The sequence below is a fragment of the Rhinatrema bivittatum genome, chromosome 2 (assembly GCF_901001135.1).
Source record: "Rhinatrema bivittatum chromosome 2, aRhiBiv1.1, whole genome shotgun sequence".
Taxonomy (NCBI): Eukaryota; Metazoa; Chordata; class Amphibia; order Gymnophiona; family Rhinatrematidae; genus Rhinatrema; species Rhinatrema bivittatum.
This window is the reverse complement of record NC_042616.1, coordinates 575727324-575744891: the sequence shown is the minus strand read 5'-3', so window position 1 is coordinate 575744891 and position 17568 is coordinate 575727324. Positions and strand designations below refer to the sequence as shown.

The following is a 17568-nucleotide window of genomic DNA, read 5'->3' as shown; positions in this document are numbered from 1 at the left end:
ATCTGTTACGGAAGAAGAGGTCAGGCTAACTATTCAGCAAGCCAAGCATTTCAAGGCGCCTGGACCTAATGGGTACACAGCGGAATTTTACAAACACCTGATGGATTTAGTGGTCCCTACGCTAACCCGTACTTTTAACGCCTTAATTTCAACCGACACATATTCCACTCACTCTAACCTTGCCCATATCACTCTCATACCCAAACAGGGGAAAGACTACCAACTTACCACATAATATCGGCCCATCTCTTTGCTAAATCAGGACCACAAATTCCTGGCCAAGCTCTTAGCAGACAGATTGGCAACACTACTCCCTTCACTTATAGGCCCCAGCCAGGTGGGCTTTGTGCAGAAGAGATATGCCCTTACTAACATCAGGAAGGTCCTAACAGCTATAGCCCTTTGTACTCAGGCTGAGGAGCCATATTTGGTGGTGAGTTTCAATGCCGAAAAAGCGTTCGATAGAGTTGAATGGGACTATTTATTTCAGGTTCTTCAGTGCATGGGATTTGATGGGCTTTTTAATACAGCCATTCACCTGTTGTACCAATCCCCGTCCACAGCAATTGTAGCCAATGGGATGCGGTCAGAGGACTTCTCTATTGGTAGAGGTATGAGGCAGGGATGCCCTCTGCCCCCCTACTATTCCTTCTCCAGCTTGAGCTACTCTTGCGCATGATCCAGCTGACTAGGGAAATACGGGGAGTGCGTTTCCATATGGAAACTTTCAAGTATGCTGTGTTTGCAGATGACGTTTTGGTTTTTCTCACTCACCCTCAGGAATCCCTCCCACCACTTTTACAAGTATTTACGGAATTCGGCTCGTTTTCAGGCCTTAAACTGAAAACAAACAAATCGGAAGCACTGGATTTTCCAGATACAGTCCAGGAGACCTGGGAAGGCCAGTTCCCGTTGCTGTGGGCAAAGGGGAAGATTAAGTACTTGGGAGTGTGACTTGCCCTCAATTGTTTCAGTTATACTCTTTAAATATCACTCGTTTGTTAGTCGCCTCCCAAGAATGGCTAAAGGCTTGGCAGTCCCTCCCTCTATCGCTGGGAGGCCATATTAACCTGTTTAAGATGATTATCCTTCCCCAGTGGCTGTATGTATTTCAGAACTTACCTGTGGTTTTCAAATGACGGGACCTGATGGCCTTGGAAAATGCAGTTAGGTCCTTTATTTGATGTGGCAGGAAGGCCCGGATCCCATTCAGCTATTTGAAAGCACAATGGGGGGAATAGGGATCCCCGATTTGAAGCTCTATAATTTAGTCAGTAATTTATGACTGGTACGGGACTGGTTGTTAGGTGAGGCCGCTAATGTAAATCTTATGGCTGAGCAAACTCTTGCAGCCCCGCTGGACTTGCGCTTTAGATTCAGATTGCAGGGGGGCAGTTGCCTTTCTCGGTCATCTTAAATGTTTTAATAACCCCAGTCGGATATGCATGGCTGACCCTTACCCTCGTGCGCTTACCTGCTATCTATTTGGGGTAATTCAGGGTTCCTGCCCGGCTCGCAAACTGCTGGTTTTCAACATTGGAATGGGTTTGGTATAGATCAGTTGGGCCATGTATTAGATGGGGACGGAAAACTGTTACCTTTGCAAGAATTGCGGGATCTATATGCAGGTCCGGTGCAAGGGTATTGGGTGCCCTAGGTGACCCTTGCACTGCCGCCCCCTCCCCGGTCGTGCCCCCCCCACCTGTTTCGGTGCCGACTGTGTGCTGCTCGCAGCCCTGAGAAGCACACAGTCTCTATTTCTGTTTGCTGCGAGTGGCATAGGCCCCGCTTGCGGCACCACGTGGCTGCTCATCGGCGCCCCTACGGCTCAGCGCCCTAGGCGACCGCCGAAGTTCACCTAATGGATGCGCCGGCCCTGTCTGTACGGCTTATCTGGTGCACATAGCTTTTCCTATTTACAGCTCCGCCATTATGTCAACTCTCTACCCGACACCGCTTTGAGACCAGACGTTTTCCATCGTCTGGAGGCCTTTTTCTTACTAAACAAAAAGCAAGCACCCTCACTCTCCTGCTACTGTAAGCAGCTCCGAGCCCAGATGCGGTCTGACCCGAGCCAGTTGTTGGCAGACCGATGGAATACTGATGGAGGGTTCACTGTCTTTGATGTAATGCTGAGGTCAAGCTTTAACGCAATATCTATAGTATCCTCCAATATGTACTTTCGTGAAATGCAGTGTAAGTTTCTTTGGAGAGGTTTCATCTCCACCAAGCTTGCCTTCTATTCAAAAGTTGGTACTTTCTGCTGTGTGCGGGAAGTGTGGCCGGGCGGAATGCTCACATTCACACTTGTTTTGGGGTTGCAGCCATATTCAACGGTTCTGGACACAGATTGTACAATATCTGAAAAGCCTATTGGGCGTCCATTTCACACCCACGCCTCAACTGTTGTTGTTTGACTGTATACCACCGTCCTTCATTCGCGACATGGGTCCTCGCATGTTTATGAGAAAAGCCTGCTACGTCAGGAAGAAACTCATTTTGTTAGAGTGGAAAGCCCCCAGATCCACCCTCATTCTAGGCTTGGCGTAACCACCTGCACCGAATGATGCAAATTGATTGTATGGCTTCAAAAGTGTCACCCAGACTCCGCAAGAAATTCCTTGTATATCTTTGTCACACAGATCCAGCAGTCTGCTTTTGAATAATGTTTGCGGGGTCATATGCTGCTTTTTCAGTGATTTGGGTAACACAACGTGTGCTAGTACTGTTCAATGTGGTTCCTCTCTGCTCTTTGATCAGCTCGTGGGGGGGGGAGGGGGAAATGGGGGGAGAGTAATAGTGGGAGAGAAATTGGGTTGATAATGCCACTATTTATTTATTTATTTATTTGTTTGTTTGTTTTAGTTTTTTCTATACCGGCATTCGTGAGAGTATCACATCATGCCGGTTTACAATAAACAGGGGAGTGATAAAAGTTACAGTGAACGAAATAAATAACAGGTGCTGAACGAAAACAGTTACAGTTACAATAAAACAGGGATAAGTACAACTAGGAGCAGTGAAAAATGATAGGAAATTAAACAGAATATATTAACCGAAATTTGACGGGGTACATTTACAAAGATTAAGGTATTTACTAGGTCATGTCCATTTGAACTTTTTGTAGTTTTTTACGTAAGGGTAGTGATAGGAAGTTATGGTTTTCTGCGTAAGGGTAGTGATTGGAAGTTGGTTAGAGGTGAGTTATGATTTAATCCGAATCTGGGAAGGCTTTTTTTTTGTTAATTTGTTTGTAGTAATCAGTGTGGCTCATAAGGACTCATATCCAGGGAAGTTGTTGTACTTGTTTATTCACAAACAATAAAAGTGGTTAAACAAAACGTTCCTGTGAGGGGAAAGCTTAAGTTTTTCTCCCTCAATAGTCAATCATCACATTCAATCATTAAATGCTCAAAATCTGCAACAGTTTATTTTCTGAATTTTCAAACTGTTTTTCCTTTAACCTTTTTACATCAGCCTTCTCAGGACCAACCCAAAATTATCAAAGAGCTGACTTTTCTCTTCTAGCTTGAGCCATAGAGCCTTTGTCATGGTCTGGCAGGCTGGAATTAGGGAGTACCCCTGCAGAAGCAACATAGGACTACAAGGCAGGATTAGAGGTGATCTGCCTAACTAACCCCCCTCCCCTGCAGGTTGAGCCCTTTGGGTTCTGGGAGCTGGTAGGACTTTCCTTCTAGCGAACATCATGGCTGTGCTGAATTCAGGTACTGGCTGGGAGTTGGATATAGAGTAAGGAGCTGGATCCTGGCAGGGCCGAGGGTAAAGCTGGTACTGTGTCTAGGATACAGACTGACTTGAACAAAGGACAAGGCCTGGGAAACAGACAAGGGCCTGAACTAGACTGGGCAGGACAAGGACAGGACTAGGACACGCAGCAGTAAACATGAAAGCCCAACAGGGCATGAGACAGGGCAAGGTAGCCCTAGTAGGCCTGAAGGCAGCTAGGCAGGGACAGGTAGACTCAGAAAGCCACTGAGCAATGCAAGAGAGCCTGGAAGGCACCAGAGCAGGGCAGGAGGCCCCAGGATAGGCCACAAGGCAGGGCAGGAGGCATGGGTAGACCACAAGGCAAAATATAGTGAGACAAGGTTGGCCAGGTCAAGGAGCTGAGGCCCCTCCATGAAGAGGCAAGGAGGGACTGGACTGGCTGGGCTAAGTAGGCCTGGATCTGCTGTGTCATGTGATCCGTAAGGAATTGACTAGAGCAGCTCTGAGTGGGGCTCGCTGAAGACCTCTGCTGGTGGGGAGGGTGCATAGCAGGTGAAACCATGACAGCCTGTCTGTTTCAGAGAAAGAAAAAGCATTCTATTAGAGATATTTCATTATTCTGTAGAAGACAGGTAAGTTTGTGTCCCATATTGGATCTCATAAATCTAAATGTATCTTTAAAAAAGATGAATTCCCTGAGCACTATCCTGCCTCACCTAAAATTAGGGGATAGGTTGAGAACCTTGGACCTTAAAGATGCTTGTATGCACATACTTATCCACTAGCTTCACAGAAAATATCAAAGGTTTTCTCTATAGGGGCAACACTTTCAATACAGAGTTCTTCCTTTTAGCCTACCAGTAGTTCCCAGAGATTTTACAAAGTGTCTGGCTGTTCTAAAAAAAAAAAACAACAACAATGCTCTAGTCTTTTCTTACTTAGACAAGTCTTTCCCAACCCTCTCCTGAAGGCACACCTACCCAGTCAGGTTTTAGGATTGCCACAGTGAACATGAATGAAATAGATTTGCATACATAGCTTTGCAAACATTGCATCTCAATGTCATGCATTTTCATTATAGATATCCTGAAAACCTGACTGGTTAGGTATGCCTTCAGGAGAGAGTTAGAAAACACTGACTTAGACAATTGGCTAATATCAACCAGATCCCGAAGTAAGGAAGTTCTTTAAGGCAAGAAGTTATTGCTTTGGGCGCTTTCTTTACATTACATTACCCTTGTAAATGCGTTAACAAGTATAATAATGATTCTTATATTTTGTTTGTTCCCGAGCAACTGAAGTTCTTTTTGGATTTCAAGAAGTCACTTGCATCTCTTTCAGCTCCCAATCAGTATGTGAGATTGCCAAGCAAACTTCTTAGGCTGGAGACTTTTACCACACTGACTGCAGCCTTCTTTCTTAAAAGATTCCACTTTATTATAACATAACTTCACAATGTAATTTGCTTACCCACCAGCATTATAATTCACAGCTTCACTTTAGGACAGAGATGTGGCAGGAGCTGCCTCACCTGGAGATGTGGGGCCTGTTTGTTCCCAGCTGGGCCCGCACCCTTAATCCTGCTCTGCAAGGTCTTGCCCACAGTGCGCTCTCTCTGGCATTTAAGGTGGACCTGGCTAGATGCCTGGAACTGCACAGGTTAAGGAGGGGGCTTTGAGAGACACCTTTACAAGGTCTAGGTTAGATCTATTATGTTGTAGTTCTTTTTTCTGTGCTGTACTGTTTTCTTGTACAGTGTCATTAGGTCTCTTAGATTTTTCGTTTCCCCCTCGCAATTTGGATGTATGTGATGGAATAGGAATCTAATAATGCTATGGCTCATATTGTATCTTTATGTGATAATCTTAATTCTGTGATTCCTATGTGTTTCTGATGTACAAGGTTTTTGCTCTGTATATAGTTTAATAAATATAAAGTTTAAAAAAAGTCTCTTCTATGCAGTGGGATGTTAATGTAGTTCTGGCCCAGTTGATGAAATTGCCATTTATAGCTTTAGGGTTGGTGGATTTTCAAATTCGTAACTTAGAAACATCTATTTCTCATGGCAGTCACCTTGGCCCATAGAGTGAGTGAACTTCAAGCCTTAGTAGTCCGTGCTTCTTACACACACATTTTTTTAAATAGGGTAATGAGAACTCATCCTGAATTTTGCCTGATAATATCTCAATTCCATTTAAATCAAACCATCCATCCTCACATTATTATTTTTTTCATACAATTTCATTTCATTTGAGCAAACAAACTCTTCTTATGCAGAAGAACTCTATTATTCTATTGGGAAAGAACCAAAATCTTCAGGAAATCTCCACAGTTATTTCTCATTTATGACATAGGCAGGCAAGGCTTTCCAGTAATGAAACAGATCTTATCAAACTGGCTTTCTCAGTGCATTTCTTTTTGTTTCTCTAATGCTGGAATTCAGCTCATCAGGTTTGAGCCACTGCAACTTCAGTAGCACATTTTTGCACATCTTCAATCCAGGGTATTTAGCAAACATTACTGTCTAGAAGAAGACTCACGCAATAATAGCAGCTTTTGACAAGCGGTTTTAAAGAGCTTTAGTGTCAGCTTTTCCCTCTGTCCTCTTTTTATCTGGGTTGTGAAATGTATTCAACAAAGGACAGCTTAATACTTTCACTGTACTCAGCTTGGGAGTCCTCACTTATGTGGCTGTAGTTTTACCTGTTTGTCCACAGAGAAAGCGAAAAACAAGTGTTCTCTATGGACAGCAGGACAGATCAGCCACGCAGTCTCACCCTCTTCCCCTGAGCTAAAGCTTAGTTAGGAAAGGGACTGAGGAGACCAGCACGGGGGCAGCTATACAGGAATATCTGCACATTGCATATCGGCACTGTCAGTGACATCACCCACTGTGTTGTTGATTTGTCCTGCTGTCCCCAGAGAACACCCATTACAGGTAAACAAGTTTGCTATCCTAGAGAAGAGGGATATACTAGATATTGCAATACCTCAAAGGTATAAATAATAGTGATGTGAATTGTTTTTGCCGAACTGGAAAATTTCAAAGAAATAGTCCAATTCGGCATGGGTTGGAGGACCCGAACTTCGGGGAAAATTAGTTGTTCGGGTTAGCACGGGGGGAGGGGCAAATTTATTTCTAAGATGGCGCCAGCCGTTCATTATTTCTTCCAAGTGACAGGGGCCGACCAATGGCACCAATAGCCTCTGTCACATGGTAAGGGTAAAGGGCCAAGGGCGCCATTTTATTTACTAGCAGCCGACGGCCCGAGAGCGGGAGATCGCTCCTGGGACCCCTGCTCGACCACCAGGGACTTCAGGCAAGTTTTGAGGGTGGTTGTAAATAACTAAATTTGAAGGGTTGGGGGGGGGGGGTTTGGCGAAAATTGCCGGAAAAAAACCCCCCGACCTGTAGCCTGACCCGACATAAAAAAAAACGAAGCCCATCTCTAATAAATAATGTACAAATGTCCAGGATACTTTACTGGAGAGGAAGTTCTAAAACAAGGGATCTTGCTTGAGGCTAGAAGAAAATACACTCAGGAGGAAAATGAGAACTGTTTTTCTTCACAAAAAGAGGAGTTGACCTTTTATAGAGGTGAAGGAAAAAAAATACTGTTGGAATATCAAGAAAGCATGGGAGAAGTGCACAGGATCCTTAGCAGTTGGGAAACGAGTGAACCTGGAGATCAAGTAGGGCCTAAGCTATTTATGTTGTTTGTTCTAGATTTAGCTCATATCTTTCATTGATAGCTCAAGGTGAGCTATATTCAGGTACAGTAGGTATTTCTCCATTTGCAAAGAGTTTACAGCCTAAGGGCCTGATCTGCTAAGGCTTTTTTCCCTTTCTGTATTGTGTCTTTGAGAAACAAAGCCTGGTAAATAGGTACCTAGCTTTGTACCTGCAGCAGTGGAAGGTGAAGTCATTTGCCCAAGGTAAAAAGGAATAGCTTCAGGATTTGAACTCTGGCTTCCCTGGTTCTCAGCCTGCTGCTCTATGTACTAGGATATTTCTCCCTGCCACTGTTGCATTAGGTAGATCAGATGGAGCTGGTCGTCTTTATCTGTACTCTTATTCTACAAAAGCTTTCTGATTTAAAATAAAAAAAATAAATCCTTGTCACACATATCAATGTAGCTGTTTTAAGTGACCTGTTAAGTCCATTTCAACAACATCTTTTCAGTGAAGCAAGGTTCTCGGCTCCTCCACAGTTTTAGAGCTCAACAGTGCCTGAACACGACCCACTCCAACCCCCTTTTACATAGATTTAGTCGGCAAAATTTTGGCTGCTTAAGTTAGGATGAGTTTCAGCTGAATTTAGCCAGATACATGATCTTTATCCAAAAATCTAAATCTAAGTGGCTAAAGCTTAACCACTTAGAATTGGGGCATTCAGCCTTTGTGCACATAAACTTAGCAAGCTGGCAGTGAAAATCAGCACTAGCCAGAGTTTACTTGTATTACTTTATACATTTTTATATTAGAAGTAGTTAATTTCTCTACTGCAGTTGATAGTGTGGTAATCATACTAAAATGCATTTTACTAAATGTTCAAAACATTGAAATAAGATTTTTGTTTCTTTTTAAATTACTTTTCATTACAGAGCTTATGAGCAAGCTGGCATGATGTTAAAGGTCAGTGTTCATGTGACAGATCATATTGTTGTAGAACTGGTGCATGTGGGGGCAAATTTCAAAGACTGCAAAATTTGGGCTGTTTTTGCCTGCAGACTTTACACCAGTTTCTCAAAGCGACAGTATGTGTGCACTTCTGCTTTGAAACTTTCCCTGGGAAAACTACCTGTGCATATTTACACCTGGAATTACATGCGGGTAGTTATCCCCGAGACATTTATGCATGCACCTTTTAAAATTAATATTTGTGGCATTTGGAATCCCTCCCTAACCCTGTGCTCAGGAATGCCTCACTGCTATGTGGGTAAAAATATATGTGTGGGCAATTTTATAAAAGCCCGTTTGTGCAGATATGGCTTTTGAAATTGTCCTTCCTCTATCTAGTGAACTTCTTTCCTAATTAGGCATATCTTTTTTTTTTTTTTTTTTTGAGATCTTGTACAGCCTCCTTGCTTATTCCTGATAGCTATCCCAGCAAGATTATGCTCTTGTGTTTCACCTCTGAATATTGCTAGTTGCGATATTATTGGCAATCGTTATATTCAGCATTAATGCTCTTTAACACTTAACAGTTCTGAGATACCCGTCGGCTTGTGCTCAAGCCTTTGGATGCATTGATGCATCTGTGGATGGAAGTCTGCGCTATCATGCATTATTGTAATTGATTATATCTCATATCATGGACATATGTGAATTTTACTTGACTTAAAGATAATTTGAATTAGGCTGTCCTGGTGATTCTTTGGCAGTGCTGTGCACTGTGTGATGCAGATGGCCTGGTTCAATTGCCAGGTTAGGTCTTCTGCTCCCTGGGCCAGCTGAGCATGCTGTGGTGGCAGCATTCATAAGCCCCTTTGGGTGGAGGGAGTTTCTAAACATCATACAGTGGTGACACCTAAGAGCCAGACTAGTTGGGTTCTAGAAGGAGTTGTACTTTATGGCCCTGGGCTGAGTGCTGTCATGATGGCTGAACTGAATTAGGAAGGGATTATAAAATACAGAGGAAAACCTGGGTAGTTGTGAATGAAATTGCTCACTGACTTTCTTGAAGGCCCTATTATGTATAGCATAAGGGCTCCCTATTTGGCCACATGAGATGTACAGAAGAATGATGAAGAAGGCAAAAAACCCAGAATTTTTCACATGCTAGAGTATTGTGCTACATGTTCTTTGTAACTTAAAAAAGAAAACAAAACACTTAGCTCAGTAGACTTAATGAGCAAAATTTAGCAAATCCCCCCCCCCCAAAAAAAGTGCTGCTTTGAAATAGTTTTAAAAAACTTGTGGCCCTGGTTGTGTAGTTCTTGAGTACTCATTGTATGTAGTTGCCCTCTAACAATAAAATGGTATACTAATAACTCACTATTTTTGAACATTGTTACACATTCTGTTATACCGAGTATGATCTGAATGCTTTGTGCAGAGTGCGAATATCACCTATGAAATCACAGACAGATCTACTTGGTGGAAAGTAATTTATTACCATTGCTAATGGTGGCTGCTCATTGGAGGTTCAGTACAATCACTCGGGAGCTACTTAAACTTTTTAAAAAGACTATTGATAAAATATTTAATACAGTTTAATAAGCTCTACCTTTCCTATGGAGTTGTTAAATACTGCATACAGGAGCTTTATTTTAAGTCAGAAATGTATGCATATTTCTTCTTTATAGGTTTGTGTCTTATATGTCCACTTTAACTGCGAAGAATGTTTTTTTTTGTTTTTGTTTTTTTTTTAATATACTAGGAGATGCACAAGCTTCCTGAAGCAGTGCACCTTATTGAGAAAGCTAGCATGATGTACCTGGAGAACGGGACGCCTGACACAGCCGCAATGGCTCTGGAGCGGGCGGGAAAGTAAGTGAGGCGGCTAACTTTTAATGCATCAAAAGCCAAGGAATCAGAATGCACTGTATTAAAGAGCCTCATGAGGAGGGGGGGAGGTCTCTCCAACAGCTGCAAGCGCTCTCAACCTCCCCTTCATTCCCACCAGTCTCTTTCTCAGTCCTTCCACCCCTGCTCTCACCAGTGTCTCTCTCTCTCTGTCCAGTCTCTCAACATACCCCGCTCTATCTCCTCTCCCAAACCCGCTGGCAGTTTCTCAACACCCCCCTCCCTCCCTCCCTCCCTCCATAGGCTGTTTCTCAGCCTCTCCCCTCTGTCCCTCCTTCCCCACGGGTTGTTTCTCACCCTTCCGAGGCCTCTTCCTTCAGTCTTTGGTGACTGAGCTGGACTCCACCAACCGCCCCAGGTTTCCTCCATCAGTCTTTGGCTGTTGGGCTTTGTCAGCCACCCAGACCTGTGTTTCTTCAGCAGCTTGTGGGTTGAGCTCTGTCAGCATACTGGCACTGCTAGCATTTTTAAAACTCGCAGGCTAACACTTTCTGGTTGCTGCTCTCACGAATCATGAGATGAGAAACTCCAATCCACGAGTTTTCAAAATGTGTCTGGCTGAACAGGAGCTGTGGGCGGTAGAGCTCTAAGCTGTATGCAGTGGTGCACGTGCACAGCTCAGAAGTAACCTGGCTCTCAGCTTCTGGTGCCAAGATTCCTGCAAGAGCTGCAGCTGAATTGTTCCAGTGGGAGTGCAGAGAGCCACATTTTGTCCTTAGCTGAACTACCAACACTTCCGAAGGTTTCTTATTGTTTGTGATTTAGTTCAAGTTCTGCTTTCATTTTCCAGTAAGTAAGAGTACATAACTCATTCGGAAGGGTAATGTTTTCTTCAAATTTCAGGCTAATAGAAAATGTGAACCTGGAAAAGGCTGTTCATCTTTATCAACAGTCCGCATCGGTGTTTGAAGTAAGTTTCTAATGTATCTGTGATTCTGGCCTATAGTACAGAATACTGGTAGCTGTATCAGAATTGAAGAAAAGTGGATTCTTCACAGGTTGGGATGCCTTTTATTGGATTAACATAAGATTAATATGAAAATGTTGGGGTCAGTATTCAGCACTACTTAGCCAGATACATTCAGACTTATCCAGCTGAGTGGTGCCATTTGGATATTCAGTTATCCGGCTAAGTGTGGGGAGGGATGGGGGCATTCCAGGATGGAGCCACATATACGGACCACTTAGATAAGTGCTGATACTCAGCCTTTACCAGCTAAGATAGGCCTGCTGCTATTGGGCAGCTCTAAAGTTAGCTGGATAAACTTTTCTGACTAAGTATTAGATAGCTGGGTATATTCAGCCACGCTGCTAAAGTTTTATCCATCTGACTTGCTTAGATGAATAACAGCTGAATATAGATCTCATTATGTATAATCTTTCAAGACTCTGTAGGCCCTTTCTTTGACTTGGAGATATGTAAGGCAAGACCCATTGTTTATTTATAAAACATTGTTGAAAATACTTAGTACTAGACAACAAAGAAGAGCAATGCAAAAAGTTGAAAGAAATCAATACTGAAGGGTGACTTTTCGAAGCGTTACATGCATTAGTGGCCTGAACTTGTGCAACCAGTAATTTATAAAAGTCAAAAGTTCATGCATACTTTACATTTTACGCGCATAATAAAGGGGCATTCCAGGGCGGGGCTAGCAGTTACACTCATAAGTTGCTATTTTAAAAGTCAAGTACGTACATTTGCCAGCTACAGGCACACGTGATTGCAGGTCCCTATCTGGTTTATAAGCTAGACAATAGCACTGAATAGAAGCATGGACACATAACATAATGGCAGATGAGGACTATATGGTCCATTTAGTCTGTCCATTCACATCTGCTGCTCAACTTTATAGGCCCTTTATCTCCCTCAGAGATCCCTGTGCTTGTCCCATGTACTTCTTGAATTCCGATACAGTCCTTGTGTGCATCACCTCCACAGGAAGGCTGTTCCATGCATCTGTAAAGATATATTTCAATAGATTATTTCATGAGTCTACCCTGTTTCATACCCATCCTATGACCCCCTCCTTCCAAAGCTTCCTTTCTGTCAAAAGAGACCCTCCTCCTGGGCATTTATTCCTTGAATGCATTTAGATGTCTCTAACATATCTCCTATTTCCCGCCTTTCCTCCATGGTATACAAGTTCAGATCTTATAAGTGTGTTCCCATATACTTTAAAAGGACATAAGAACATGCCATACTGGGTGAGACCAAGGGTCCATCAAGCCCAGCATCCTGTTTCCAACAGTGGCCAATCCAGGCCATAAGAACCTGGCAAGATCATTGACCATTTTAGTAGCTGCCCTCTGGACTAACTCTGGTTTATATCGTTTTGAAGGTACAGTCTTCAGAATTGTACACAGTACGCCAAATGAGATCTCATTAGAGATTTATACAGAGGCAGTGTCACTTCCTTGTTCTGCTAGCTAGTCTTCTCCCTTTGTACCCAAGCATCCTTCTGGATTTTGCTGTTGGCTTATCTATCTATTTGACCACCCTTAAGATTATCAAATATGATCATGCTCCGATCCTACTCCCTGTTTTGTGCACAAAAGAATTTCACATCTATACTGCTTCCTTGGCTTTTTGCAACCCAAATGCATGACCCTGCATTTTTTTTTTTTTTTTAGCATTAAATCATACATGCCAGATTCTAGATCATTCCTTAGCCTTCCCTGGATCTCTCCTTTTCTTTTCCACTCCTTCCAGGGTATCTGCCCTTTCCCAACAGACTTTCTGCAATATCAATTGCAAAACTGTTAAACAGAACCAGACCAAGGACTGATCCCTGCGGCACATCATTGGTAAGCCCCCTTTCCTCTGAGTGAAATCCATTCACCACTACCCTTTGTCGCATCCCACTCAACCAGTTTCTAGCACCGTCAGTGACATTTGGGTCCATACCTAGGGCGCTAAGTGCAGAAAGGCAAAAGGAGGTGGTGGTATGCAGCAAGCACAGAAATGGGGCCGTATTATGTAAATAATTTAGATTCATTAACTGAAATGATTTAAACTTTAATGATGATTAAACCACTAGAGAATGAAAGCTAATCATTGGTGTTTTTCCTTTCCACTGCTCATTAAGAATGAGGAACGTTTACGTCAGGCTGTAGAATTGTTGGGAAAAGCCTCACGACTTCTCGTAAGAGCACGCAGGTACGTCTGGGTTTTTCGTTTGCTGTTTGAAATGTTGTTTCTGTTTACGCTGTACTAGGTAAGAAGACAAATGGATACTTCTGTGTTTTCGGGCACAGCCTAAACAAACAATTCTGCCAGTAATGCAGAAAACAAAATAGAGAGTCATTAGGAAAACCATCATAAACATTGTCTTCATACCTAGGTTGCAGATTTCCCTGGACTTTTAAGCATCTCGGCTTTCTTTGTATATTTAAGTTCTCTCTGTTTCAGACTATGAACTGATCTCACCATATCAGGATTAGACTGTTTGTTTGTGCTTGGGGGCATTTTAAACATTGGAATATGGAATGTTAGAATATAGTTGTCAGCATAAAAGAAGGAAAAGAGTATTCTGTAAAAGGGAAGATATTTACAAATTCATAAATTTCAGTATTATGTAAAACTTGCCCGATGAACCCAGGGGCTCATAGGTGCACATATCATCACTGTTCTGACATAGAGTGGGGAGGAAGAGGCAACTGCACTAGAGTGGTGGGGGTTTTGTAGCCAAATATTGGGAAGTTAAAATTTAATTTCTGTACCCTGCATGATTTTGATGTTTATAAAAATTTCAAAATCTGTAATTGCAGATAAATCAGAGAAATTTTGCTTTGTACATTACAGCAAGGTGACTTTTCTTTCAAAATACATTGATTTAGAAATTTTCAATATGTCCTTTTAGTCTTTTCTTCATTAATCAGATGTCCTGAAATTCTCAGTGGGCTTTATGTACTAAGAGTTTTCCCATAGACTCAAAATGGGTGAAAACCCAGGGAGGGAAAATTTCAAAGCCATTTCCATGTTTTATAAATACTGCTTTGAAAATCACCCACCGTATGTGTAGATAAAATTACAAGCGTAGTGCCCCTCTGTACATAATGTTAGCCACAGTGAAATGAGGTGTTGCCAGGGACAGAGTTGGGAAGGGACTTGCAAGTGCATGCACTCTTAAATTTTAAAAAGTATGCATGGAGCATTTCACAGAAAGAAGTATATGCACAAAAAGTGCAGAGTCAAGCGGGTGGTACTTAGGCACTTGGCTTAAAGCCTGCAGGTAAAAAGTAATAACACATTGGCTATTGCCCTCTTAGTGCATAGATTCAATGATAGGAATTCCAACCCCTCTGATACAAGATAAGAAAATAATTGATGGGGCTAGTCCCTGGGTTCCAGTTGTAGCACTGCGATGCAAGGGATCAGAGCTGAGAGGGTCCGCCAAGCTCCCTGGGCTTGGGGTAGTGGGATTATTAAGGGAGAATTTTAAAAAACTAAAAATACAAATTCAGTTAATGAGATCATTGAGAGATGTTTTGCCCTTAAAAATAGCTTTCAGTTTGTTCTAATAAAGACAGTATGATAGGCATGCTAAGCAGGGGAAGTGTCAAGCAACACAGTTTTTCAGGTGGCGTTATAGTAAAGCAGTATGGTTGCTAAGTCTTAAGCCATAATATATGTACAGTACCTAAACCTAGTATTTGCAGCAAAGCCCAGGATCTTTTGTAGGAGCTTTCCACTGTTGCAGTTGCCGTCTTACGACACACATAGTTATCTTGATTCTTACCACTGTGAGAGAGACTAGGGATGTGCAGAAGGGACGGTTTCGTCCGATTCGGTATTCGTATTCATCGGAACCCAAATCCGTTGCATCCGTTTTCGGGGGAACCCGATTCATCCATTAGTTACACATGGTATTCGTTTCCCATTCAAGTTGAAAAACCCCCCATCCCAACCCTTTAAATTTAATTAACTACAACCCCCCACCCTCCTGACCCCCAAGACTTGCCAAAAGTCCCTGGTGGTCCAGCGGGGGTCCTGGAGCCATCTCCTGCACTCGGGCCGTTGGCTGCCGGTATTCAAAATGGCGCCGATAGCCTTTGCTCTTACTATATCACAGGGGCTACCGGTGCCATTGGTCGGCCCCTGTCTCATGGTAGGAGGAATGGACGGCCGGTGCCATCTTGTGCTCCTACCATGTGACAGGGACTGACCAATGGCACCGGTAGCCCCTGTGACATAGTAAGGAAAGGCTATTGGCGCCATTTTGAATACCGGCAGCTGACGGCCTGAGTGCAGGAAATGGCTCCAGGACCCCCGCTGGACCACCAGGGACTTTTGGCAAGTCATGGGGGGAGGGTCAGGAAGGTGGGGGTTTTATTCGTTAATGATATGTTGCATTCGTGGGGGTTCGCCATACGTTTCAGGAACCCACGAATGCAACGAATAGGGACCTATACGTTGAGGATTGCACATTCGTTCAAAACAAATGCACATCCCTAAGAGAGACTGCCCTCCTGGAGGTAATTTTAAGACTGTCCAAATAAGTGCAAAGTCTGAGTGAAATTTATGTGCCTGCATTCCCCAGGAAAACAACCCGCACACATTTGCACACACAATTCTAAACCCTACCCCAGCCATGCCCCCAAGAACTCCTCCTCCCTGCTGTGGGTAAAAGTACATGTATAGAGGATCTACATGTGTACTCTTACTCATATATAGAGCAGCCAGTTTTCAAATGGTCAATTTATGAGTTAAAGCACAGTTAAAGAATGGAAATTACATAAAATGACCCTCCCTGGCACAGAGGTGTATTATTAAATCAGAATACATCAAAGGGAGTATGGGGATAAGAGAATGGCCTTTAGTTGGTGGGCAAGATTTATTTATTTATTTGGTATTTCTTATATTCCACTACCTCCATACACTGTTTGGTGTGGATTACATAAATCCATATACAATTTCATGGCATTGTGTTCCCCAAGACTATAGGAGAAAACAAAGTAAGTTGTATCCAGGCTTCAGCTGCTGCTTAGTTTTTTAGGCATGGTATGGTTTTGCTCTGTCATGCTGCTTGCATTGACACTAACATTATCTCCTAACTATGGATATGCCCATAGGTGGTATGTTGTCCTGCCCTTCTCCAAGCATATGCTAATCCCTAACATAGGCAACCGTGACCTTCCCAGTATCCTTTTCTATGTCTGCTACTCAAACATTAATCCAAACTCATTGAAGAACCAAACATAATTCTATAGGAAACCAAGGGCTGTATATTTATTTATATATAGATCCATAGATAATCTGTATCACATCCAAGACATAAAACCCCATATCTTCTTCCACTGATTGTGTTCACTGTGGATCAGTCTGGCTAGTCTTCACTGACTACCTACCATAGGACCAGCTAGGTTGCTTCCTCTGCTCCACCATCCAAGCTCCTGCCAGGTTACCAGCTATGCTGCTTTCTTCTGGAACAGCTGAACTCTGCTAGTTCCCCAGCATATTGTTTCCCAGTCAGTGTGCTCTCAGACCTGAATGGGTGTCCCATGGAAAAGTCCCAACTGCCTGATTCTAAGATCCATGCCAGCATCTGGACTCTGCACTCAGCATTTCACAGCAACAAAAATCATCAGTGATGGCTCTTAAATTTGTAGGAACTCTTTTCTGAGAATACATGTGATCATGCATGCTTCTCCTAGCTACAGCATGAGCCCTGGTAATTAACAAGCAGCATGCAGAGCACAGATAGCTGGGACCTGTTTTATCTAGTACACATTTTGCACAGAATACCTCATCTTGCCTGTCTTTAAGACCTTCTAGCCTCTGTCTTATCTCCAGACTGAGTGAGCCAGGGAAAGCATGCACTGAGCTCTACCTTTGAGTGCTGAGAGCAGCAGAGTGAAGAAGCTCTGGCATGTGGCAACTAAGGTAACTAACCATTCTGGCTGCCTATGTTATACCGATATCTCCCTTCTCTTGAACTTGTAAATAAATTGAGAGGGGTCTGTTATAATGGGTTCATGTTGTATTCGCCATCTCTCTCCCTTTGTTTTAAAATTTGAAAGAGCGGCCAGTGCGGCTTTCAGTGTTTCCCTAGCTCTTCTTTTGGCAATGAGTCCTCTCCATCACCGCACTGTCAGCTGCTTGGAGGTTGGTGTGCCCTACAACATTTTTGTTAATGTACATATATCCGGGGTATGAAAAGGTTGAAAAACATGCCCCAGCAGCCTTCCAAGTTCTCCCTATGCCACGTCTACCCACCAAATAGACGGGTCTGACAACAGCGCTGTCCTAACCACTGCTTCTTCCACTCCAGCCTCCATGACCAGGGAGTCTCTCAAACTTGCCCCAAGCT

At 43.1% G+C, this 17568-nt stretch overlaps 1 protein-coding gene across 2 annotated transcripts in view; it reads left to right on the top strand.

Moving 5' to 3' along the window:
- The window catches only part of NAPG (NSF attachment protein gamma), a 116657-nt gene that overhangs the window by 47057 nt on the left and 52032 nt on the right, over positions 1 to 17568 (top strand). For both annotated transcript variants that reach the window (XM_029590982.1, XM_029590983.1), the window contains exons 5-8: positions 8335 to 8365; positions 10113 to 10222; positions 11102 to 11168; positions 13345 to 13415. In XM_029590982.1, the coding sequence (XP_029446842.1) occupies positions 8335 to 8365; positions 10113 to 10222; positions 11102 to 11168; positions 13345 to 13415 (279 nt within the window). The remainder of the gene's footprint in view (positions 1 to 8334; positions 8366 to 10112; positions 10223 to 11101; positions 11169 to 13344; positions 13416 to 17568) is intronic.